The sequence below is a fragment of the Vigna angularis genome, chromosome 7, assembly GCF_016808095.1.
Source record: "Vigna angularis cultivar LongXiaoDou No.4 chromosome 7, ASM1680809v1, whole genome shotgun sequence".
NCBI classification, from domain to species: Eukaryota; Viridiplantae; Streptophyta; class Magnoliopsida; order Fabales; family Fabaceae; genus Vigna; species Vigna angularis.
The window spans coordinates 35,506,332-35,533,347 of NC_068976.1; the positions used below are offsets into that span (position 1 = coordinate 35,506,332).

The window sequence follows — 27,016 nt, forward strand, 5'->3', positions numbered from 1 at the left end:
AGCCAAATACCGCACGATTGACACTAGTTTAGGCGTTTACGGGGGAACTTCTTGATGGCCGAGCTCACTCGGATTAAGACCAGGATTTTGTCAGACAACATTCCCTAGGTTTTGTTGACGAGATTTTATCACCTTGGTTTGGACGAGATTGAGAGTTCACGGAGAACGTTCCTCATCGCTCGGATTAGGACGAGGGGTTCTCGGAGAGCGTTCCCTGGGTTTTGTGGACGAGAGTGAGAGAGTTACTCACCGCTTGGTTTAGGACGAGAGTGAGATTTCACGAAGAACGTTCCTCACTGCTCGGTTTAGGACGAGAGTGAGAGTTCACGAAGAACGTTCCTCATTGCTGGATTTAGGACGAGAGTGAGAGTTCAAGGAGAACGTTCATCACCGCTTGGTTTAGGACCAGGGGTTATCGGAGAGCGTTCCCTGGGTTTTGTGGATGAGAGTGAGAGTTACTCACCGCTCGATTTAGGACGAGAGTAAGAATTCATGGAGAACGTTCCTCATCGCTCGGTTTAGGACCAAGGGTTCTCGGAGAGCGTTCCCTGGGTTTTGTAATATCGCCATGCAACCGTTCGGTGACTCGATACAATAATCTCCAGGTTGACCAAGTGGTTGTATACAGTATCATGTCATTTGTACATGTAAGTAATAATGTTTTGCACAAACTTTATCCAGTCATATGGATAAGAGTGATCGGCTTGATGGTTGGCTGACAATTGGTACATTTGGAGATAACAAGGAAGCAATAGAGAAGTGCATGAAACCTGTGATGTCGAACGGTCGAATGGATTGAACAATGGATGCCAAATTTGCTTAGTACCTAGGGCCATGGAAGGCCAAGCAATTGTGGGCGAAGGGTCGAATACCTGTGAGGCTGAATGGCCGAATACTTATGAGGTCGAATGACCGAACAGTTGAATGTTTAAACACTTGATGCTAAATTTAGCTAAGTGGTAAATGCGTAATAAATCTTGAACAATATTATAGTATTGAAATAAGATATTTAAATTAAATCATTTGGCAATGAAGAATAATTATCAAAATATATGTATTTTTGAACAAAGTCGAATGCACGCAAGTGTTGAAGCTATTTTTATGTTGTTGGCGAGTCTTCTCGTAGGTGATGCATCAATCACAGAGGATGCTTTTATATGTTGAGATGGATAATCATCAACATTTCAAATGGTTTAGAAGTATAAATTAAATCATATAATATAAAATGAATTTAAGATGGTTATATCAAAATTTTATTTGTAAAGCTGTAGAAGCTTGCTGACGTTGATGGTGAGAGTTTCTTCAATCGGGATCAATATGTAGAGGATGCTTTTATATGTTGAGATGGATAATCATCAACATTTCAAATGGTTTAGAAGTATAAATTAAATCATATAATATAAAATGAATTTAAGATGGTTATATCAAAATTTTATTTGTAAAGCGGTAGAAGCTTGCTGACGTTGATGGTGAGAGTTTCTTCAATCGAGATCAATATGTAGGGGTCTGGTCGACATGATGATGCTGAGACTGCATCCTTGTCTGGTTCCTTGCGGTTTCAATGGGATGCCGCTTGGCCCCACGGTGGGCGCCAAAATGTTTCGGTAGGAATTTGTAGGACCGTGAAACGTACCTTTCCTTACGTGACTTTCCTGCTTTCCAATTCCTGAATTGCCTGCTTCGCTCGGTTGTCCCCTACTCCGCTCGGTTATTTCCTGCTTCGATCGAGTGTACTCTTAACCGGAGAGGGAGGTACCTGCAAAAGGCGCTCCGACGCTCAAGTTAGGAGCGATTTAATGAACTATTTGTCACAGTTGAGTATTTGAGTTCTGATCGAACGTAAGTAGAACGTACCTGTCTTTTGGTCTTTACCTTATATTTATAAGTGTCTCATGAATCCTAAACCAACACAGATCCAATAAAATAAAAACAAACTTACATTTAGATTCGGTTGGTTACTGATAAACAACTTATCAATATCTTTAATCAATTATCAATATCTTTAATCAGATATCATTGATTATTTTATTGTCTGCTGGACTATTGATCCAATAATAACTTAAACATTGACCCAATTATGACTCAACATTTGTTGTAACGGATGGACCGAATGTCCTTAAGTAAATGAACCGAACGACTTTGAGTGGATGGACCGAACTACCCATATTACATATACCATACACAATTCTTTTGTTTTCATATTCAATCTTTTAAATTGAATAATAGTAATATAGTTATTAATTAATTAAAACCGTTTAAAATAAGTGTTACTACATAATTATCAGTTTTTTCGCAATAAATCTATTTCAAGAAAACATTGTAGTAAATAAATTTGTGCTAACATTATTTATTATATATTTATTCATTGTTTAAGTAAAATTCAAGTTCACAACATAAAATAGCACTATTAGTTATTACAATAAAATTATTAATTAACAACAATTTTAAAGACAAAAATTAATTAATTGTTATATTGTATAGACTAATATAAAAACTAACTTTTTAATAATTAAAACATGTTGAATATCAGTTTAGATATTAATAAATTTTAGTTTATAAATTAGTTATTATAACGATTAATTATTTTTAATTTCTAAATTTGATTATTATTTAGTTAGTGAATGTAATTGGTTAAATATATTTTAATAACATGTTATTGCAACATTTTTTTACCCTCAAAGATATAGTCTATTTTTCTGCTTTCTTGGCTTGTTTTTAAAAATAGTAAACCGTCATAATTTTAATTCAAAATTTAAAATATATAATTATTAAATAATTTTACTTTACAAAAATTAAATATTTATCATTAAACATAAAATAAGTAATTTAATTTAATTTTTAAAAATCTTTATCTTTTATATTATTTTACTGAGTTACAAAATACATTGATTTTAGTTTATCAATTTTTTAATATATTTCAAAACATTAAAATCAATATACATTAATATATTTTGAAGATATAACATATGAATAATACCAATAATCTAATAAAAAATTCAAATTTAAAAATTTTGATATTAATTTCATTATAATAATATTTTGCAAAACCAACATATCTCTTGTTTATGCATAAATATTACTCCTTCTTCATGTATAACTTCATTGATCATATCCAATTAATACACACTTTTGGTGCATGAAGAGAGGGCAAAAGAATCGTTCCACTAATCATGACCAACTTTCTGCTCATGGGTAGGGACCAATATCATCATCACTTACCCCACCCTTTTCTTTTATAGTCATATCACTCATATCACTTTATTCAAATACCTTAAAACACAATGCAAAAATGAGTAAACACGTCTATTCAAACACAACATAAAAATTACTTTACTAATAAATAATAAAAGATTAGAAAAGGAAGTCATAAGTGAATTGATAAGTGTAAGATAGAAAGCCAGAGAGGCTACTCTCTCTCTCTACCTCTCTGTATTTCGCGCTCAACCACCTCCTAGGGCTCCCTCGAGCTCTCCCTCACACACCCAAACTAATAACACTATATATAGATAGATAGATAGATAGATATAGAGAGAGGGAGTAAGAGGAGTGCTCTGAGCTCTGTGTGCATTCTGACTTCGATTGATGGCGTCGAATTACGAGCTGGTGCGCACCGTTTTGGGCGTTTCGGTTTCGGATTCGGTACTGCTGATTGCCACCACCTCCGCCGCCCTGCTGATTGGACTTCTGGTCTTCGTATGGAAGAAATCTTCGGATCGTAGCAAGGAACAGAAGTCGCTGGCGGTGCCGAAGTTGCCGCTGCGGGAAGAAGAGGAAGATGAAGTTGATGCTGCTTTGGGGAAGACCAGGGTTGTGGTTTTCTTCGGAACTCAAACCGGTACCGCTGAGGGATTCGCCAAGGTGTGTCTATGTGTTCGTGTTTTTGTGTATTATGATTGCCACTTTCTTTTCTGATGTTAAGCTTTTGCTTTTCAATTTTGTTTGAAATGCGTTGCTGAGTTTATTCTGGATAAGTTTATACACATGCGCGCGCAGCACCTTTATGTTTTGAATTTATTCCTGGAAATGTGCTCAAGGGAATATTTGTTTGTTTGCATGTCAAATGAAACTGATTCGGGTGGTGAACCGGGGCCACTTGTGCTTAAGAAATGATTCTTCCCAACTCTTTTTCCTGATTGGTAGCCGATAGGTTTATGCCTTTAGTTGGAAAGAGGCATAGTGTATAGTTTTTGCTAGAGCTGCAGTATTAAATGAGAGAAGGTCTTCAAATATGTTTGGACTGGTTTCGGAGTGTTTGATTAGTCTTGTTGCTTGGAATATTGGTAGTTTGACTGGTAAGTCTTTGGACGTAAGTTAATTGATATTTTGATTTGGATTTTGGAGAGTGGTTAAAATAACGCGTCTTTAAGAAACTAAGTGAGTTATTGAAAAATATAACGAAAGGAACTTACTTGACACTACAGGGTCTAAACATTTGTACACAGGAAAAGTTAGAGGAAAGATGAAGACAATATCATTGTGAACTAGAATTACAAGGAGAATGTAGTGAATCTAAAAAGATCAGAGACAAGAATTAACTTTTAAAAAATAATGATTAAATGGTAGACTATCCATATCATCAATGCTTATACACCGCAAGTAGGACTGGATACACTTCTGAAAGAAAAGATTTGAAGAGGATAGTTCAAAGTTTTCCTCAATTAGAAAATATTCTAGGTGGAGATCTAAACACATGTTGATAGTGAAGTAAGGCAATCTATAAGAACTGAAGATGGTTTAGGTTTATGAGAGATAAACGAGAAAGGATTTAGATAATTATGAACACTTGTTTTAAGATGTGAGAGGAACATCTAAGCATTTATGAGAGTGAGCACTTAAGAGTTTTCAAGAATTGCAAGGTAATGCTGCACGAACTTTAATACATAACAAATTTTTGATCTTTAATTTTGATTTAAGAATTGTAAACAAAGAATCAAAAACTTACAAACCTAGAATCAAGTAATAACAAATTAAGCTTCATCCATCTTGGGTAGCGGCACAAAGTGGCTCAACTCAAAAGCACTGTATGTAGCAGGATAATGGATAGTGAGATGACTGCTGTAGTGAAATTTTATGAACACGTTAGATAATCAGCACATAAGCTCTAATAGGAAAAATTACACAAAATTACTGACATTCATATGCTGTTATGGTAATAGAGAACATAAACCAGAGTTGAAATCATGAAAGATCTGTGTGAGGTAGTGTTTAATGAAAGGATAGAACAATATGTAAGAGAGAGAGGAATAGTGTTAAGAGTGTGATCTGAATAGAAACTAAAGAGCAGAACTGATAGGGGAATAAAAGTATATGTGAGGAAAAATAAAGGCAGGAAGGAGAGAGTGTCTGTTAAAAATTAGGAGGGAGTTTCTGTTAGAAGTAGTTAGAGGGAAAGGGGAGTATAAATAAGGAGTTAGTGCAAAAGGGGGGATTAGGAAATTGGTATTTTATTGTTGACTGGAACATTAGTCCAGTGGAGGGAGATCGGGCTTCCTTGAGGGGTGATTGCTATACAATTGTATTCTTGGTTCATTGAATAAGAGAAGTATATTTAGAGAAGTGCATTCTATTCGGTGTGATTTATTTGCTTTTTTGACTTCTTGATTTAAGAAGTCCAACAATATTGGTCCGACCTGCTGGATCCAGATCGAAGGAGAGACGAGATGGAGAACAGGGTGAGTGCATTGGAGAGAAGATTCGATGCCATGGAACCGACGTTGGAGGAAATTCAAGCGGAGATGAGGGGAATGGCTCGAAACCTGAATCGCGACCGTGGGAGACGAAACGTGAATCGCGACCGGGGGAGAAGGGGAACCAGGGGAGGAGCTCTGAAGGCAGTCATTCGGTTAATGGAGGTCGGGATACAGAGGAGGATGAATTAGATGAAGAATCAGAGGAAGAACACGACGTTCAAAAGAGTTGGATGAAGAGAGTGGAATTACCCACTTTCGAAGGGATCGATCCGATGGGATGGATCACTAGGGCGGAGAAATTCTTCGAATTACAAAATGTGACAGAAAGGGAGAGGATGAAGTTGGTGTACATTTGTATGGAAGGGGGAGCAAATTATTGGTTCCTACCTGGGCGACATTGATGGAGGCGATGGTCAGGAGGTTTGGAGGTAGACACCGGGGAACGATCACCGAAAAATTGGCGGCGGTGCGATAGAGAGGAGCGGTGGAGGAATATGTACATGAATTCGAGGTCCTGGTGGCTCAGGCGGTGGGCGTGATGGAGGAACAACTTCTTGGGTATTTCTTTGCTGGATTACAAGAAGGACTGAGGGATCTCGTTAAACCTTATGATCCGCACGATCTGTTAACCGTGATGGGAAGGGCATGGGACGTGGAATAATCGGGATTAGTAGCGAGGATGTCTGGCGGTAGTGTCGTCAAAATGGGTTGAAACCCGTGAGCCAACCCGGCTCACCACGGGTTTGAGCCGGGTTGGGCTGGAAAAAAATGCAAAATTTTTTATGCAAGCCAATTTTGACCCGGCTCACACGGGTTGAACCCGTGGTGGGTCGGGTTGGCTCACTAACCCACCTATTTTTTTAATTAAATTAAATTAATTATTCAAATCTTATTTTTTTATTGAAATCAAATTAATTAAATTAATTATTCAAAATGCATAACCTTTACTTAGCAATAGAGCATTTCGCGTTCCTGTCTTTCCAAAAGTTTCCCTTCGCAAATAAAACCCTAAGATTATAGATTGGATAATATTATAGATGGAGATAAAGAAGAAGATGTTTCAAGAGAGCATAATACTGTGGATTTATCCATTCAGGACTCCAATTTAATAGATGGATAATGTTAAATATAGTGAAGAAGATTAGGAGAAATCTCCCTTATGTGTTTAGCATACACATAGGGTAGTTTATTTATAATGTAAGATAAGGGTTAAACCCTAAATACAGAATGGGCTAAGCCCAATTAACAGAAACACACAACTTAACATCTAACACTCCCCCTCAAGCTGGAGCATATAAATCATATGTTCCAAGCTTGTTACAAAGATAGTCAATTCTAGGTCCTCGTAAGGACTTGGTGAATATGTCTGCCAACTGGTTGCTTGAGTTAACGAACTCAGTCTTGATATCTCCGGATATGATTTTTTCTCTAATAAAATGACAATCAACTTCAATGTGCTTGGTTCTCTCATGGAAGACAGGGTTAGAGCTAATATGAAGAGCAGCTTGATTATCACATATAAGTGTCATGTGAGTGGCATCTCCAAATTTCAATTCATTAAGTAATTGTTTAAGCCACACAAGCTCGCAAGTAGCAGATGCCATAGCTCTATATTCTGCTTCTGCGCTGAACCTTGCCACAACACTTTGCTTCTTACTTTTCCAAGATATCAGGTTGCCACCAATAGAGACACAATATCCAGAAGTAGACCTCCTATCAGAAGGGGAACCAGCCCAATCAGCATCTGAATAGCAAACGATTTTTGTATCGTTGTTAGGGCCATATAGCAAACCTTTTCCAGGTGATCTTTTAATATACTTCAGTATGCGAACAACTGCATCCCAATGGTCTTCACATGGGGAGTTTAGAAATTGACTCACCACACTAACTGCGAAGGAAATGTCAGGACGCGTAACAGTAAGACAATTTAATTTACCAACTAATCTTCTGTACCGTTCAGGATCTGAGAAAGGCTCCCCCTGATTTGGTAAGAGTTTGATGTTAGGGTCCATAGGTGTCTCAACAGATTTACAGTTCATTAACCCTGTTTCCTCCAAGATGTCTAACGCATACTTCCTCTGAGATATGACAATACCATCATTGGATTGTGCTACTTCAATACCCAAAAAGTACCGGAGTTTGCCAAGATCTTTGGTTTGAAAATGATGACAAAGGTGTTGTTTCATCTGAGAGATGCTGAGATAGTCACTTCCTGTGAGAACAATATCATCAACATACACTATTAAGTAAATACATCCAGCACTTGAGTGGCGATAGAACACTGAATGATCCGCTTCACTGCGAGACATACCAAATTGTTGAACAACACAGCTGAATTTACCAAACCAGGCCCGAGGAGATTGTTTTAGGCCATATAAGGATTTGCGAAGACGACATACCAATCCAGATGACTCCCCCTGAGCAACAAAGCCAGGCGGTTGCTCCATATAAATTTCTTCATGCAAATCACCATTTAGGAAAGCATTTTTGACATCAAGTTGGTAAAGAGGCCATTGTCGAAGAGCGGCCATGGCAATGAATAGGCGAACAGAGGTCATTTTTGCCACTGGAGAAAAAGTATCACCATAATCCAAACCAAAAATCTGTGTGTAGCCTTTGGCAACCAGTCGAGCTTTCAGACGATCAATTGTGCCATCAGGGCCAACCTTGATAGCATACACCCACCTGCAACCAACAACAGACTTTCCAGATGGTAATTGGACAAGCTCCCAAGTTCCACTTTTCTGTAAAGCACTTAATTCATCCAGCATAGCTTGACGCCAGCCAGGATGACTTAAGGCATCACCCACAGATTTAGGAATTGACACAGAAGAAATGGATGAGAGACAAGTGTAAAAAGATGGAGATAATCTGTGGTAACTAAGAACAGTATAATGGGGGGAAGGGTTACGGGTAGAGCGTATACCTTTATGGAGGGCAATAGGCAAGTCAGACTCAGTTGCTAGCTCTGATACCAAGCCGGTTTTGTGGGGTTGAGTTAGGCTTAAAACCCATTACTAACATGGTATCAGAGCTATGGTTAGAGCTTATCCTAGCATTATTGGTTGTTTGTTGGGCATATTGTTCCACCCATTATCGGGCCGCTATTGGACCACCCATTAATGTCTAATCTCACGCTCGAGATGTATATACCTCGGCGTGAGGGGGGTGTGTTGGATGTCCCACATCGACTAGAGATAAGGCCAAATTAAAGTATATAAGTGGGTGCAGACCTCACCTTACAAGCCGGTTTTGTGGGGATGAGTTAGGCCTCAAGTCCACTTCTAACAGATAATATTATAGATTAGATAATTCGGGAATATATCATTTGTTTTATCTTGTTTTTAGACCTATCTACAAGCATGACAATTTATCTTGTGCTATATATTTTTGTTAACGTCTATATGTAGTTTTTTGTATGTCTCACTAAATTAAATTGGCAAAATTTTACGCTTGATAGCTTAGAATATATATAACAATATATTTCTTTTGTTTTTCAATTTGATCGATCAAAGTAACATGTTATAAGAATCTGAGAAGAAGAAGGTGAAAAAAAAATTAATTAAGTGAGCCAATGAGCCAACCCGTTTAACCCACCAACCCGTGGTGGGTCGGGTTGGGTTTGAATTTTTTTGGCTCGCTAATAAATGAGCCGGGTTGAGTTGACTCACTAAGTGGACAACCCGTGGTGGGTCGGGTCGGGCCGAGTTACCCGTTTTGACAGCTCTATCTGGCGGTGGTGGGGCGATGAAAGCAGGATCGACATTGGGGAAATATGTAGCCAGAGCGGGCACGGTAGCGAGAACGGAGACCTATCGCGGGTCATCGGAGGGGCATGAGAGTAGCGGCGGAGGTCTCTGTCCAAAGAAAGAAGTGACGACCAGGACCGTCGGTTCAAAAGTAGAAAGCAATGCAGGCGGAGGCGGGCCGAGTCGCGGAGTGCAAACTCTACCATATTTGGAATTCCTAAAGAGGAGAGAAGAGGGCCGTTGTTTCCACTGTGGGGGTCCTTATAGCCTAGGCCATCGTTGTGCGAAGAGAAGTTTAAAGGTAATGATCATGGGGGCGGATGACGACGAGGAAGAGGCGGAGACACGAGAGGAGGCGAAACAACTTTGCATGGAATTGTCGGTGTATTCAGCTGGAGGAATAACGCAATCCAACAACATGAAGTTGCCTGGGTGGATTCGGGACCAGAAGATTGTAGTGTTGATCGACAGCGGGGCGAGTCACAATTTCATTTCGACACGCTTGGTCGAAGAGCTGAGGTTAGAGAAAGAGAAGACGACACCGTATCAGGTATGTTTGGGTGATGGCCAGAGAAAGGAGACACAAGGATGTTGCATGGGGCTGTCCTTGACAGTTGAGGGAGTGGAGATCAGAGAGAACTTTTATCTTTTTGAGTTGGGAGGAGTTGATGTAGTGTTGGGAGTTGAGTGGCTGGCGAAATTGGGGGAGATTAGGGTGGACTGGAAGAAGATGACGTTGAAGTATGGGTCGGCGGAGGCTGAGGTAGTGATAAGGGGGACAACACATTAATGAGGAAAATGATTACCCCTGAAGTGTTGCAGAAGGAAACCGAGATCGAGACACTGGCGATGGTGTGGGGTTTGAGTAAATCTGAAATAGCAGAGGAAAATTTAATAGCAGAGGATTTAACGCCCATGCAGGAGGAGAATCTGGAGAAGATTTTGGGGGAGTTTGAGAAGGTGTTTGAGATGCCATAAGGACTTCCTCTTGTCAGAAGAGTGGACCACCAGATAACCATTAAAGAAGGCACTGAACAAGTGAACGTGAGACCCTATAAGTATCCCCACTTAATGAAGACTGAAATAGAGAAGTAGGTCCAGGAGATGTTGGGCTTGGGTATTATTAGGCCCAGTAACAGCCCATTTTCCAGTAAAGCTGCTGTTTTTAGTAAACATAGAGTGGTAGGTTGTGGTGGGTATGTCAAAACAGTGAAGAAAGGAGAAGAATTGTTGAGGCCTGGGATTAAAGCAGTGTTGTCAGGAAGTGACCCAACTGTGGTCTGGGTGTCCAGGGGTGCATCCACTAGGGCTGTTACAAGTCCATTTGTTGAAATTACTAAGGTTATAAAACCTGCAGATCTAGCTTCTAGCATTGGCCACAAAGGAATTTCCAGGTTGCTTGTAGAATTTTAATTAACTAGCCATCTTATATTACTTATAGTGGTGAAAGGTAAAGATGGTAGGAAAGAAACTTTAGGACTTGAAGTAATGCAGACAGTTTCAGAAACAAACTATAATACTTGTGCTCCACAAGGTAAGAGGTCACAGGTCAGAAAGCAGTATACAACAATCATATGGTCTAGGGGAATCTTGGAAAAGGAGCAGTTCTTATTAATGGAACAGAAGGAGTCAATAATTCTCTCATATAGACCACCACCCAAGCCTCCAGACCTGAATTGGAGGACAGTAGCTAGTGGGTTCTCTTCATATGATAACACGATGATGAAGAGGAATCATGAGATCAAGTTTCACGGTTCCAACAGTGGAATTACAGGTGGAAGGTCCATTATATAGACCTTTAAATGTATTAAAGAGGAGAGATAGAAATCAACAAGGAGAGGAGGTATCTCAAATTCTGATCCAATGGCAAGAGGAGGAGTGGAAGGAGCAACCTAGGAAGAAGAGATGTACATCAAGCAGCAGTTTCCGAATTTCAACCTTGAGGACGAGGTTGCTGAGATGGAGGGGGGTATTGATAGGGGAATAAAGGTATATGTGAGGAAAAATATAGGCGGGAAGGAGAGAGTGTCTGTTAAAAATTAGGAGGGAGTTTCTGTTAGAAGTAGTTAGAGGGAAAGGGGAGTATAAATAAGGAGTTAGTGGAAAAGGGGGGGATTAGGAAATTGGTACTTTGTTGTTGACTGGAACATTAGTCCAGTGGAGGGGGATCGGGCTTCCTTGAGGGGTGATTGCTATACAATTGTATTCTTGGTTAATTGAATAAGAGAAGTATATTTAGAGAAGTGCATTCTGTCCGGTGTGATTTATTTGCTTTCTTGACTTCTTGATTTAAGAAGTCCAACAGAACATTGGAGATGGTGCCTGCCTGAGGGCAGGGAAAGTTCTGAAACACCAGGAATTTGCCGGAAAAGGTCAGAAATGTCGAGAGAGTGCACCAGATAATGGCCGATCATGTTTCAGATACACAATGGAGAACAAAAAGTTGGGGATGGTGATAGAGAATATAGAAAAACTAGGCAGATGTATACAAGCTAGGAAGAACCACCAAACTGAGGCTAGGGAGCAAAGAAGTGACAAGAAAAGGTGTGAAAGAGAGAAAAAAATCAGATTATTTTGGAGTTTGCCATGTGAGAGTAATAGAGAATGCAACAATGTGCAATTTTCTAAGCAAAAAGCACCGCAATGGCCAATGCATCTGAGGTTACAGGAGAAGACGGGAAAATACTAGTGTGCACTGTTGACAATTGTAAACTCAGGGGTGACATACATTTGATTTTAAGAATAATGGTCTATTTCGAAAATTTTCTCCATAAACTCTTCTATAGGAAAAAAAAAGAAAAAATAAATTTAGCTTCTTAAGTGCATATATCAGTTTATAGAGTTGAGTCAAACCTTAACTCAGTTTTTAAGATGACATAGAATTTATACAGTCAATCATGTCTTTGTTATATAATCACTATTTTTATGCGCTCTTTATATTGTAGGCTTTGGCAGAGGAAATCAAGGCTAGGTATGAAAAAGCAGTTGTGGAAGTTGTTGACCTGGTAAGTTGCCTGGGCTGAAAGCTCGACAATCCCTCTGTCATGGTTGTAGTGGGGAAAATATGTCACTTCTCAAAATGTTTTGTTTTGGGGACTTCTCGATGGTCTTTTGAACTAGTTACTTGTAGAATTATTCTATAGGAACTTGAAATGGTAAAATGTAGCTTGATGTGGCTTAAGTATTTGATATATAAATTGAACTAGGATGACTATGCAATGGATGATGATCAATATGAAGAAAAGCTGAAGAAAGAGTCACTTGCATTTTTCATGTTGGCAACGTAAGAATTATGTGCATAAAAGTGGTTCAAAACTTGAAATTTTTGTTCTTTAAAATCCATATTGAATTTCATGCATTTGGTCCTGACATGACAGATATGGAGATGGAGAACCAACTGACAATGCTGCAAGATTTTACAAATGGTTCACTGAGGTTTGTAGTATTACATCGTTCTTCTAAGAAATTCCAAGGTTTAATGTCTTTTCCTCTCTAGCTTTACATAAAAGTATTCTCAATTTTGGGGGGACATAATTTTAGGGTAAAGATGAGAGGGGTACCTGGCTTCAACAGCTCACATATGGTGTTTTTGGCTTAGGTAACCGACAATATGAACATTTTAACAAGGTAAAATTCAGATGATTTTAATTTTGTTCATTTGAAAAAAAAAGGTTCATCATTTGTTCATGCTCTTTTCAAACAGATAGGTGAAATAGTTGATCAAGAATTTAGTGAACAAGGTCTGTTATCTCATCATCTGTATTTTCTTGTGATGTCAAATGTCAAATTGGTATATATTTCCTAATTGATTGCATATGTTTTTATTCATCATTTTTAGTTGTGGTGAAGATTTTTGTTTTCCTCTCCAAAATCCATTTATTTTCGTGTGTAACTTTATTTTGCTAGCTTAGCATGAGCTGGTGCATGAGTATGTTAGATCCAAAGTTTTTAGTATGCATACTGCCATACTAGAAATCTGACAGATGGGAAAACGTTTATTGATGCTTGGAGAAAAAAATTGTCTGAAAATCTTAATATTGACTTGTATTTTGTTGATAAAATTTAATTATACAAATATATTGTGTCTTAACAACGTCGGAAAAACCTTATTGCTAAATTATAGATTTAAGAGTTTTTCAAATTTATATTTAAAATTTAAATGCATAGAAGTTGTATTTATGGGAAGCGAAAACATAAATCTAAGTTTTAAGGTTTATTCAAGACTAAATGGTGATAAAATGTGATAAAATATTTTTTGTCTTTGCATAGATATCTTATATGCAGTCTTGTGCTTGTGACAGGTGCAAAGCGTCTTGTTCCACTAGGGCTAGGTGATGACGATCAATCCATTGAGGATGATTTTGTTGCTTGGTAAGTATATTCCTGTTATCCATAAAATTCTCTGGTGTGACTGTGTATATACATACACATATATATAAATTGTTTGAAATGTGGTATTTCAGTTAGCTATTGGCTCTTTTTTAAAGCAGGCCCTGGCTTGGCCCAGCCCACCATGGGTTGGTTACTTGGTGAGCTAACCCAACCCAATTCACTTATCAATGAGCTTAATGAAAAAGCTAGCCTAGCCCAACTTATCACAGGTTGGTGGATTAAACGGGCTAACTCACTTAATTTTTTTTTTTTAAATTGCAGCTTTTTTCTTTCATATACTCTTTTCTAATATGAAAAATGGAACTAAATTCCAAATTACTAGAATAACCGTCACAAAAAACTTATCATATTAATATGTATATAATGGCCATAACATATGTTAATATATATAAAATAATACATGTAAATGATAATTCTAAAAAATATTAAATTAATGTGCATTCTAAACACAAGCACTAAATGATTCTAAATGGTCCGTATTGGGCCTGACTGTGTGCAAGGGCGTAGGGGGTTGGTGGTGTACAGTGGTGTTGACGGTAGAGTGTGGGCTGAATGAAGGTGGTACATGCAGCAGCTGGCAGAGAAAAGAGCTCGTGAATTGAGAGATTTTAATTTTGAGAGAAAAGAAGTGAGTGAGGGAGAGCTCGAGAAGAGAACAGGAACTGTGAGCTTTATATCTTCCCCACCCATTTTTTTTAATTGTGTTGGACTGTTGTTGGGCTACGTCAGTGTGTATGTGAGTCACACTACAGGTCAGTGGACCAAGTTCAATTTTGACTAATACCAAAATTTGGAGTATATTTTTAATCTATAACCAAGCTCGAACCTATGGTGGTTCACAGGTTGGGTCTCATGTTTTGACCCACTTTGAAAGCTCTACTTTATTCTATTTAATATGTTTTTCCTTTCAGGAAGGAATCTCTATGGCCTGAGTTGGATGAGTTGCTCCGCGATGAGGATGATGCAAATACTGTCTCCACTCCTTATAAGGCTGCTATTCCTGAATATCGAGTGGTTATTCACAATTCAACTGTCACATCATGCAATGATAATCACCTAAATGTGGCAAATGGGAATACTGTGTTTGATATTCACCATCCTTGCAGGTATCTGATGTTGTTCATGTTGATTTATGGCTATTTGTTATTGTTTAATAAGCATTCAACGATGAAGCTGTTGTATCTTTTGTTGAAGGGTTAATGTTGCCGTTCAAAGAGAACTTCACAAACCTGACTCTGACCGATCTTGCATACATTTGGAGTTCGACATATCAGGGACTGGCATAATGTAAGTTGGACTATGTCAGCAAAGAGTGACCTCATTTGTTTTGTAAGCAAGGCCCCCAGAAAACCATAGTATATTTTATCTTTTATGGTTTTTAAATAATATTTTGATATAAAATATTTTTAGATTTGTGCATTTATAAGTAAAATTTAGTTTTAGTTGGATATGATGAAGTTGGAGGTGTTTTAATTTCTGCGAGGGTTTAAAATGTTATAGTATTATTTTGCACTAGAATGGTTGCAGCCAAAGAGGCTCAAAAAGAGAACGAGGTAGACCAAATTGGAACAAGATAGACTATGTTTAGGATGCTTTGTATCTATCCTCCAATCTAGTTTTTCATGAGAAAACAAAATATAGAGGTCCTTTGCCATTTCATCTTACAAAATATTCTTTTCAGATTTGTTTTCTCCAAGATCAACTTGCTGACATCTTCATTCTTCACTAAATCTTTACAAGATATTCTTAAAATCTGGGTTTAGCACCTAAGGTAACGCTATGAGCTAACTTGTAAGGTGAAGATTGTCCAAGAATTCTCCATAGAAGCCACATTAAGGTGGGTCAAAGGTACAAATAAGTTGACTTTCTAATAAACCCCCTCATGCTGAAGGCTATGGCATTAATGGTGGCTCAACAATGGATCTAGGATATACTATTTTAAAATTTGTACATAGAGTCTAACTCAACCTTGTAAAGATGTGATAGGGTATGGAGAGTTTATGAAAGGAAGAAAAAAGGGAATAAAGAGGGGGAGAGACGTTAGGTAGTTATAACTGTAATCATAGCTTGGGCGGGAAATAAAAGGGAATGTGCTAGATAGTCGAATGGAGGCGATGGAGACGATAGTACATGGGTTGAAAGCGGAGACAACGGGATTATGGCAAGAAATTAAAGAATTCATGTGAATGTTTGGAGGACGAGGGCGTAACGACGAGAACCAACAGGAGGGCGTAACGACGATAGTACATTCCTATTATTATCGTTGTAGTTGTTATAGGGTATACTGACTTTTAACTGAAAAGAGGAGATTTTAGGAGAAATGTAGAATAGAGAGTGAAGGACAAAGAGGAATCAGATAGAAACTACCTACATATGTAAATCAACCACGATAGTGAGCTAAAATATAAAATACATAATTCTTATTCTATGAGAATTAGAAGCTCCAATTCAAGTCCTAGTTTATCGTAAAAGTGTAGTTTACCTAAATGATTAAGTGCTTGTTTGGGAAAATTGATTGTTGTGAGAAGTAAGTACTTATTTTTCAAAAATTCTTCCAAGAAATTGGCAAAGATAGTGATTATTTCTTTAAAGTAAATTGGACAAAATACACAATAATTTATAGATTCCCAAGTGTTCTTGAATAAAGTGATATTGTTGATTCTATAAACTTAATTTATGGTAAGATTCTGTCTTTTAATTCTTGCATTATCTTTGACTTACGCAGGAAAGATTGGATCTGAAAGAGAATGGTATTCAAATTGGAACTGCATTACTCTTCTTTGGATGTAGGAATCGTCAAATGGTAAAATAATTACTTGGTGGGCATTCAATCCCAATGGAGTTTTAGCATGATGTGGGTTTCCTGTTTATAGGATTTTATTTATGAGGATGAGCTAAACAAATTTCTGGAACAAGGTGCTCTGTCAGAGTTGATAGTCGCGTTCTCGAGAGAGGGACCTGAAAAGGAGTATGTTCAACACAAGATGATTGATAAAGTAAGTTTCATTAGCTGCCTACCTTGTAGGCAATGGGTGCCCTATAGATAAATTTTTCATTGCATTAATTTTCTCGGTGCAGGCAGCAAATTTGTGGAATTTGATTTCTCAAGGAGGTTATCTTTACGTCTGTGGCGATGCTAAGGGTATGGCAAGAGATGTTCATCGGACCCTTCATACCATTGTCCAGCAGCAGGTGCTGATTGTCTCTTTTCATCCATTCTTTTCCCTATCACTTAGGCTTGGAATCGTCTCCTTTTGTTAGTACCACTCATTCATATAGGGCGTCACTTTTAACATGAGAGAATATACACGCACAGGAATCATATTATTAGGTGAGATATAAGCACACAAGGAGGGAGTTGTTATTCTTTACCATGCATATATTATGGAGAGTCATGATTGGACATATATATAATTTGGTGTCGAAATCAATTTTTATATTCGAATTATCCTTATAAATCACATCTACAAAATATTATAAGTATTTAATACTTATATATAAATTCTGTAGCAATATATACTTTAAAAATACACACACTGATAGGTTTCTGATCAAGAAACCCAACTATTACCACAAATGCACTAACAGAACACTGTATAACCTCTCTTTTTATTATCAACAGAAAGAATACAAGTATAAGGCCACCATGAGAGCCTAACCTCCCCCTACAGGATTAACAATTCCTGTACAGATTACCCATAGTCTAAAGTCCCCCAACAACTAACAAAGCCTGTCAGGGCAGTTAGGCTAACTAACGCTTCCTTCTCCTTTCATATACTCTCAATCTCCTATCATTACACCCCTGGCCGAAACAACCTTGCCCCAAGGTTGAAACAGGTAAGCTTGATCAGGAGGCTTGGGTGGCAAATCCTCCTCTTCATCGTCTTCTTCATCCTCTACTAAGAGTAACACACGCAAACTTCTCTTGGCACAACGATGGCCAGGGGCGAAACGGCCCCCACAATGAAAGCATCGGTCCTCTTCCTTCCTCTTAAGGAATTCTGGGTAAGGAAGATTCCTCACCATTCTTCCCCTGTTATCGCTCCCTCCGGTAGTGTTCACCTCCGCGTTAGTACTCGTCGCGACTCCGTCTCTTCTCGTCGACCCTATACTCTCCGTTCCTCCGGACTGGTTCATCGTGGGTCTATTAGGTTCGGATCGCACCACTACCCCGTCGATCGCGACCCTGATGGGTTAATCTTGAACCCACTCCAGTTGCCCCCTTTCGCTCGTACCGTCACATCTTCCATGTTGCGAACGATTCGCATTGCTGCCATTAATTCCTGGGGATCTTGAATCCTCACCTGCTCTTTGATGTCCTCGCACAATCCTGCGAGAAAATAACCCAGTACTTGTTCTTCGGGCATGCCCTTGGTCTGGCCCATCAGAATTTTGAAATCGTGAACAAATTCCTCCACGATACCCTCCTGGCGCAGCGTCGCCAACCTCTCAAACACCGTTCCCCTGAATCCTCCTCCAAAACGGTTGACCATAGCCGCCTTCAAGCCTTCCCAAGAACGGTTCTTGGCCTTCTCTTTCCAGAACGTGAACCAGTAAGCCACACTTCCTTCAATGCTAACGTACGCAATCTCCACCTTCTCTTCATCGCTCGTCACCTTCTGTATGTCGAAGAATCGTTCCGCTCAATTGAGCCAACTAAGGGGCTTCATCTCGTCGAACGTGGGTAACTCTACCCGTTTCTGCCATGGTCTCTGATCCTCACTGCGGTCGCCGACCCCTCTGCCTCCAATTTCCCCACTACTCGATGTCGATTCTCGTTCACAGAGCTATCGTCAGAATGCCCCTTCGAGTTATTGACCTGAGTACCCAGAATCATCATTATCTGTTGTAAATCCCTCCGTACTGCGGCGCACTCTGCTTTCATCCCCTCCATCGTAATTTCGATTGCCTCCAATCTTCCCTCCGTATCCCTCTCCATTCTCGCTCTCACACCCAATTTGGATCCGGCCGTTTCTTGATCCTTCACCCCCACTTCGAAATGGCAGGTCGGACCAAATTGATAGGTTTCTGATCAAGAAACCCAACTATTACCACAAATGCACTAACAGAACACTGTATAACCTCTCTTTTTATTATCAACAGAAAGAATACAAGTATAAGGCCACCATGAGAGCCTAACCTCCCCCTACAGGATTAACAATTCCTGTACAGATTACCCATAGTCTAAAGTCCCCCAACAACTAACAAAGCCTATCTATTTATACAGACCCATTCCCGCTTTCCTACCTGTCAGGGCAGTTAGGCTAACTAACGCTTCCTTCTCCTTTCATATACTCTCAATCTCCTATCACACACACACACACACACATATATATATATATATATATACACACATATTTATATATATATACACACACATATATATATATATATGTATATGTACATATATATATATATACATATATAGAAATAAAAAATAAAAACCGTTGGTTATATATACTTGTTTAATTTTGACAAAATTTAACACTAACAATGCTAATAGCTATAGTTCAATGGCTGAGTTGTTAAAAATTCCAAATTTTACTTAATTATTGATGACGTAAGAGTTAGTGTAACTTATAGTGATGCAATTTAATACTTTATTATAGAGGTATAATTTGATATGGCTTAAGTTAGACGGGCTCTTACATTAATAATAACCCGCCAGACTGTTTTTTTTTTTGACTTGGCAGTTAAATTATACCTATATATTATCATGTGTTAAAGTTTTACTTGCTTATGCTCTGTCTACATTTATAGTGTATCAGTTGACTTTTTTGAATTATGAATAATATAAACCTTTAGCAAAATATTAAATTTATAATACTCTCCTTTCTTCTGACTATTCGGTGTCCTTCACAGTTAATACACCATATGGAGATATTAAGAGCGTACAATAACTCATTTTAACTTATAGAAGTAGTATGACTTCTATAAGTTGTTTTAAGCTTATTAAAGTAACGTAAAGTCTTTTGGTGAAGTGGATCAAATAGACTTTTGTATATTTATTGTATTAAGTTTCGTAGTTCAATTTATGACATAAGATAAAAGTTTATTGAAACACTTAATTCAGAACTATGTCTACAACATGTTTATGAGTTTAATTTTAATTTCAGGAAAAAGTGGACTCTTCAAAAGCAGAGGCTATTGTGAAAAAACTCCAAATGGATGGACGTTATCTTAGAGATGTTTGGTAAATTTTCTGGTTATTCATTTGTCTGATTTTGACATTCCTGGTATTTCGTTTAAGTTCAAGATGGGTTGAAGAATATTTGATACTCTACTATCACGAAGTTTTCTGACACCAATGGCGGAGGCTGGAATTTCCTGTGAAAACAAATCGTTTTCGTGGACATTTGTATGGTTTCCTAATATTTTTTTGTCAGTCTTAAAATATTCTCTTATCATGATATTTGACCTAGGATTATTTTTAGGATATTGATAGACTCAGATTTAAAACACGTATACGTCTCGGTTATTTCCAATGGGCATGTATCTAAGTCGTAGGGATAGGTGAGGAATTATAACTCGATGCATGAAATAGTTCAATATTCTTGTAGTTTGTATCAAGATATAACTACATATAATTTTGCTAATATTAAACAAGGTTTTATCCAGATTTCGTGATTTTAGAAAAGGGTTAATGTATTTTAGATGACGGCTTCAATACTTGTTTTGACGCTATTTAGTCCCAGTTTGCTTTTTGTTTGCAACATCTCCAGATTGTTGTTTTGTTTCGTGATGTGAAAAACATGGCTATTGGAAGCTAATAGCAATCAATTATCTAAATGGGCGGGGAGGTAGAGATCCCTTTTCTTAAGTAGAAGTTTTTCAGAACGTAAATGAGGAAGGGAAGCCATTTCTGAATCGGAAAACGAATTAGCGTGGGAGTTATATAATTTGTTGGGCTAGGAGGTGTTGAAGTAGAAGACAAGTGGGTTTGGAAGGCCACTTCTTTCTGCATCTCCCTTTTTTCTTCTTGCACTCTCAAAATGTATTATTACCATACCCTTGAATAAAATATATTTAAAAACTCCAAACTTCTTTCCTCGCTGTACCTCCCTCTTAGCCTTTACTCTTCTGCCATCTCCATCACCCATCACCAATTTCATCTTCTCACAACTATAAAACAGTGAACCATCCATTATCTTTACCTCCACCTCCAATCCAAGCACACAATCCTGAGTGGAGTGAATTTTGGTGGTGGTGTAGAGGTATATAAAGAAGATTTTGAATCTTTTCATTAGGTGTGATTTTTGGATTGTGATGAACGTTTTGCAAGTGTATTAATCGTTATTATAGTGATAAATTATCGTCCTCTTGATTTAATAAGTTGATTTAATAAGTTGAGTACTATATTATTAATTTACGTAATTTTAAGAAACAATAAAAAATCAAGTGAAATAATGAACATGATGAGAATTTAATTAATGTAAATAATGTTAGAGTATTGATTTCATACCCTTTTATATAAATTTTTGTTATTTTCATGTATAAATTATAATTATTTATTTGATTTTATTAAGAGTTTGTTTACCCCTAATTTTTTAGACAAACTTATCCATTAAATTCTAACCTCAATACTGAGATAATTAAAATTAACAAAACATCAATTGAAAAGGTTTAGAAATTATAATCCAAAGTATTACATCAATTCTTTAACAAAAAGGAAAATTAGTTCTGCGTAATGTAAAATTCCAAAGAAAAACTAAAGGAAGAAGAAGAGTAGAAAGTATTCCGTGCTTCTTGATCTGCTTTTTTTCCCAAATGATATGTTGCCAATTGTTAACCTTCCTTTTTCCCTCTAATTCTCTCTTTTAGGAGAGTGGTTACCCTCTTTTAGTAATTGTCTTTCATTTTTCTATTTTTTTAATCTCTTTAAATCCACATAATGAAATGTCAGTAATTATTCTGACTTCATAGGGATATGTAAATGCTGTCTTTTCCTGATCTTCAAGAGCTACTGTTATTTTGTTGTAACCAGAATAACCATCAAGAAAACACTAATATGCATGTCCCGCCAATTTTTTCAGCATTTAATCTTAAGGTGCAAAATGGTCATTTCTTATGACTTGATTCAATCTTCTATAGTCAATACACATCTGCGACCCTGTGACTTTTCTTGTAGGAATGAACTCATTGTTTTCATTTGTCACTATTGTTATCCCTCCTTTTTTGGGTACAACATGAACAAGATTTACCCACTCACTATCAAAAATTGGATAGATAGTGCTCGTATCTAATAGTTTAATTACTTCTTTCTTTACCACTTCCTACATAGTAGGGTTGAGCCTTCTTTGTGGTTAATGCACCGATTTAAAGTCCCCTTCCAAATAAATTTTATGCATGCACACAATAGCACTAATACATTGCAAATTTATCTCAACACCCTTAAAATTTTATCTTCCTCAGTAGTAGTAAGTTCACTGCTCACAATTATGGGGTTAAGCTTTTTCTCATTTAGGAACCTGTATTTAAGTTGAGAGGGGAGTTGTTTCAATTCTATCTTAGATGTCTCTTCTCCTCTGCTCTCAGTCTTGTGTAGGTCTTCTATCCTTTATGGAACTGAATAATGACTTGAGGACTTCTAATTGATGAGCACACTTCACCACCTCTTCATCATTCATTTCTTTACTAAACTCTTTTGCTTCCATTCCTAACAGTAGAGCTCTCTCTAATGGATTCTTCCTCACATGGCAATCTATCTCCTCCAACACAAGAGACTCAATTATTTCAGCCCTGAAACAATCTTCTTTGTCTAATTTATGCTTCACTGCTTCATTTATAGAGAATGTGACTTTTTCATCTACTATTCTTAACATCAATTGACTTTGTTCTACATCTATCAATGCTTTTCTGTGGCTAAAAATGGTCTTCCCAATACAATTGGGACTTTAGCATCTTCCTGCATATCAAGAACCACAAAATCAATTGGAAAAATAGATTTATCCACCTTTACTAAGACATCTTCAACAATCCATAAGGATAAGTCATTGAACGATCTGCCAATTGTAGAGTTATCATAGTAGGCTTCACTTCTCCAATACCCAGCCTTTTAAAAATGGACAACGACATCAAATTGATGCTTGCTCCAAGGTTACACAATGCCTTATGTACCATTATATTTTCAAAGCTTCTTGGATCCTTCAACTTGGGAGACAATTTTTGTTGAATTATTGCACTACACTCCTCTGTGAGCATAATTGTTTCATCTTCTTGAATCTTCCTTTTCTTTAACACCAAGTCTTTCATGAATTTAGCATAACTTGACATTTGTTCCAATGCTTCAGTAAATGAAATATTAATGTAGAGCTTCTTAAATACATCAAGAAATCTTGCAAATTGCTTCGCTTGTTCTTGTTTCTTCAACCTTTGAGGAAATAGAATAGTAGGGACATACTCACATTTACTCTCACTCTTTTGATTTTTGTTCTTCCTCATTCTTCTCCTCACATTTTCTCTTAACTTCATTTTCTTCACTCTCTTCCTCTGTTTCATCAAATCTTTTCTTTTTCTCTCTCTTCATCTCACTCCTTTTTTCATTCTCTAACAATCTTCCACTCCTCAATTGCATTGCCTTACATTGTTCCCTTGGGTTTGGTATGGTGTCACTAGGAAATGTTCTAAAAGATCTCTCTAAGAGTTGTCCTGAAAGTTGACCAATTTGGTTCTTCAAATTTCTAATTGAAGCTTCCTGGTTCTTGAAGTTAGTCTTTGTCTCATTCATGAAATTAGAAGCATGCTTAGTTAGCTTCTCTAACGCATTTTCCAATGTAGACATCTTGTTCCCTTGATTGATAGGTTGTTCTTGATATTGATATGAAGGCCTTAGTTGATTGGATTGGATTGCTCCAAGATCTAGTTGGTTGGTGCCTTCAATTTGCATTAAGGTTGGTAGAAAATTGATTTTGTTGTTGTCCCACTGCATTCACATGTGCCTCTTATTGAGTGGCTTGACATGCACCATTTTAATGTATTCCTCCACAAAAATCACACATTGGAGATGTTGTATGCAAACTATTTGCTTGCATATTTCCCAACTTCAGAGTCAAATAAGTTATCTGTTGTGTTAACAACTTATTTTGGGCTAGGATGGCATCCAAATTATTGACCTCAAACTCCAACTTTTCTATTTTGGTGATCAAATTGCATATTCACTATGTTATTTTCCATTAGCTCAAGAGTCTCTAAAGTTTCTTCAGGTGTTTTCAGATTAAATGATCCTCCGTTGTTGGGTCACTATCGGACCACCCATTAATTATACTCTCATGCTCGAGATGTCCATAACTCAGCGTGAAGGGGGTGTGTTAGAAGTCCCACGACTAGAGATAAGGCCTAAATTATAATATATAAGTGGAATGCAAACCTCATCTTACAAGCTGATTTTTTGAGATTGAATTAGGCTTAAAACCCATTTTGTAATAATTTTCATAAACTTGGTTGGGATTCTACTTTTTTGAGTGTTCAATGTAATTTTAATTTTTGTAATTTTTGTTTCATTTAATCTTATCTTATAACAATGTTTAAATCGTATTGTCCACATGAGTAATTAGTGAATAAGTTGTTCCATCTTTTGTGATATGGTACCCCACGTCATCTCATTTTCTTCCCAACATAACAAAAAATCCTAAGTAGCCACCATGTCCTCTTCCACGTCGTTGCACCACCACCAACCACTACAAATTAGAGTGTCTCTTCAACCATCTCTTCAAGACATAGTCACAACACCACCCACTGGTTGTCCCACCTCCATCACCATCTTCGTTTGTGCAAAACCTGTAGAAAAACTAAATCCAGATTGTGCCACCATCATCACCATTCATGCAAATCCTGTAGAAAAACCAAACCCAAATGGTACCACCATCGTCACCATCTTCGTTCAAGCGAAACCCGCAGAAAAACTAGACCCAAAAGCAAGCACAAATCGCAATATTATCATCACTAAAACCTTAATTTTGGGAGTGATTCTAGATTTGTGGTTTGTAAGTGAGGAAAATGGATTCATAAAGCTTTTATTCAAACTTGAGAAGCAGGATGGTGCAGTGACTTGATTCATGTTGTAATTTCGACTTCAAGCAATTCTCATGACATTTTATACAAATATTTCGTTTTGGTTTTTCAAAGTAGAAATCTTTTGTTGAGAGAAATCAAACAAACCTTAGATGTAGTGATAATGCTCGGATGGCCTAAGGGAAGAGGACTCGAGAACGGGAGAGAGGTATGAAAGAAAACCATAGGAGAAAAGTTTGTTGGGTGGTTTGGATTTGGTGATGGCACGACATTGTGGAGAAGGACATAGTGACAGCCTAGAGTTCATGGGGGTGCTGGACAAAAGATGAGATGACGTGGTGATTTACATCACAAAAAATAAAATAACTCGGTGACGTGGACACTAACTATTTAAATATCATCGTAAAAAAAAATTTAATAAAATTTACAAAAATTAGAACAATACTAAAAGAAAAATGAGTCTCACGTCTAATAATAAAAATAGAAACAAAAGAGATATATTAAACAAATATTTTGAAACATACATCTTTCTTAATCAGCTCTAGATTGGCCAACACGAGAAGAGATGATGATACCAACAATGAGAGAATAATAGCAACAATGAGATCATACAGGCAAGAACTTCAACAAAAATGAGGATGAGAAACATTCCAACGAAAAACTTTGGTTGTTGTGAATTGGCTCGATAGAAGAAGATTAATTGTTTAAAGCAAGAATTTTAATAAGATTCATTATAAAAGCTATATCACTGTATCCGCACTAGCTTCTTCTACTACCACCATGCTTCTTCTTCCTCCAGCACGCAACAAAGAAAGGGAAAAGCAAGGTTCATTAGTTCCATAGAAGCCAAGTGCTAGGAAAATGGAGGTAAAAATGGATGGAGGATATGTTGAGAAAGCAAAGGAACATAAATGGAGGGAGAATGTGGACGGCGGCGCTGCCAAGAAGAGATTCACACCTCTCATGTTAGGGTTTTTAATATATTTTTAATAAAGGGTAAAGTAATAATTTAGAAAAATTTGGAGTGTAAAAATTGGGAATACTTCATACTTTTTCCAATTTATACTTTTATATTTCATAAATAGAATATGTAATATATAATGTGTAAAATACTTTTATTAATCAAATCAAAATCATTTAATATTAATTAAAACACATATTTTTTTATTAAATTTAAAAGTTAAATATATTTTTAAGTGTTTTAACTTTTGCGGAATTAGATTTAGTTCATATTTTAAACTTTGAATATTTTAATCTTTATTAATAAATGAATTTAGTTTATTGTAACTAAATGACACTAAAAATTGATTGATTTTACAAACAAATGTGTTGTTAACGTGGACACGCACTAACACTTAAACACACACCTTGACAATATAATTTGTTACCTCATATCTATTTAATTAGAAAGACTTAATATATTCATTAATAATTTTATAAAATGAAAGTGATAAACAAGATTCAATTTTAAATGAAAGTTAAAAATATATTTAATGTTATCTTATAATGAAAGATAGTTTAAGTGAAAGTTAAAAATATATTTAATGTTATTTTATAATGAAAGATAGTTAACAACATTGTACTTTTTTTTATATAAAAACATAATCAAATTTTTATAAAAATATATTTATAATGAAAATGGATGATAGTATTTATTTTAATAATTTTTTAATCGAACAATCGAACTATTAACAATTCTGTCACCCATATGCAATCAAAACGTAAAGAAATATTTATACCTAATTAACTAAATACTGTTACGCTATAAATATGACATAATTTTTATAATTCTTATATCATATATAACCTTTGTGACATGTATTAATATATTTAAAACAATATTTAACGAAAAGAGTTTCAATAAATAATCATAAATTCAGATATCTATTAAACATTTAAAAAAACACAACTTCATTTTTTCTAATCCGAGATTTTTTTTAATGAATAATGGTTTTACTAATTACATCTTGTGAAGAAAGAAATAGAAATACTGAAATAAAATAATAATAAATAAATAAAATATTACAAAATCAACGGGGTATAATTTTTTTGTCTATTTTTTTTTCCTAAAAAAACTGATATATATAAACATTTCATTATATAAGGGTAATTTTGTAATCTGGGCATTTCCCCTTCCCCAATCAACGGATTTGTACTATCCGTATACTCGTTGCA

At 36.6% G+C, this 27,016-nt stretch overlaps 1 protein-coding gene across 1 annotated transcript; it reads left to right on the forward strand.

Annotated features, from left to right (window-relative positions):
* The first annotated feature begins 3,377 nt into the window (after positions 1–3,377).
* Positions 3,378–20,448, forward strand: LOC108338258 (NADPH--cytochrome P450 reductase). The gene is made up of 14 exons (XM_052880756.1): positions 3,378–3,858; positions 12,385–12,444; positions 12,646–12,722; positions 12,817–12,874; positions 12,980–13,066; positions 13,143–13,179; positions 13,741–13,810; positions 14,743–14,937; positions 15,026–15,118; positions 15,348–15,384; positions 16,557–16,634; positions 16,705–16,827; positions 16,910–17,023; positions 19,948–20,448. Exons 1-14 carry the CDS (start codon positions 3,583–3,585, stop codon positions 20,026–20,028), a joined length of 1,386 nt encoding a protein of 461 aa, XP_052736716.1. The 5' UTR covers positions 3,378–3,582; the 3' UTR covers positions 20,029–20,448.
* Positions 20,449–27,016: the final 6,568 nt, after the last annotated feature.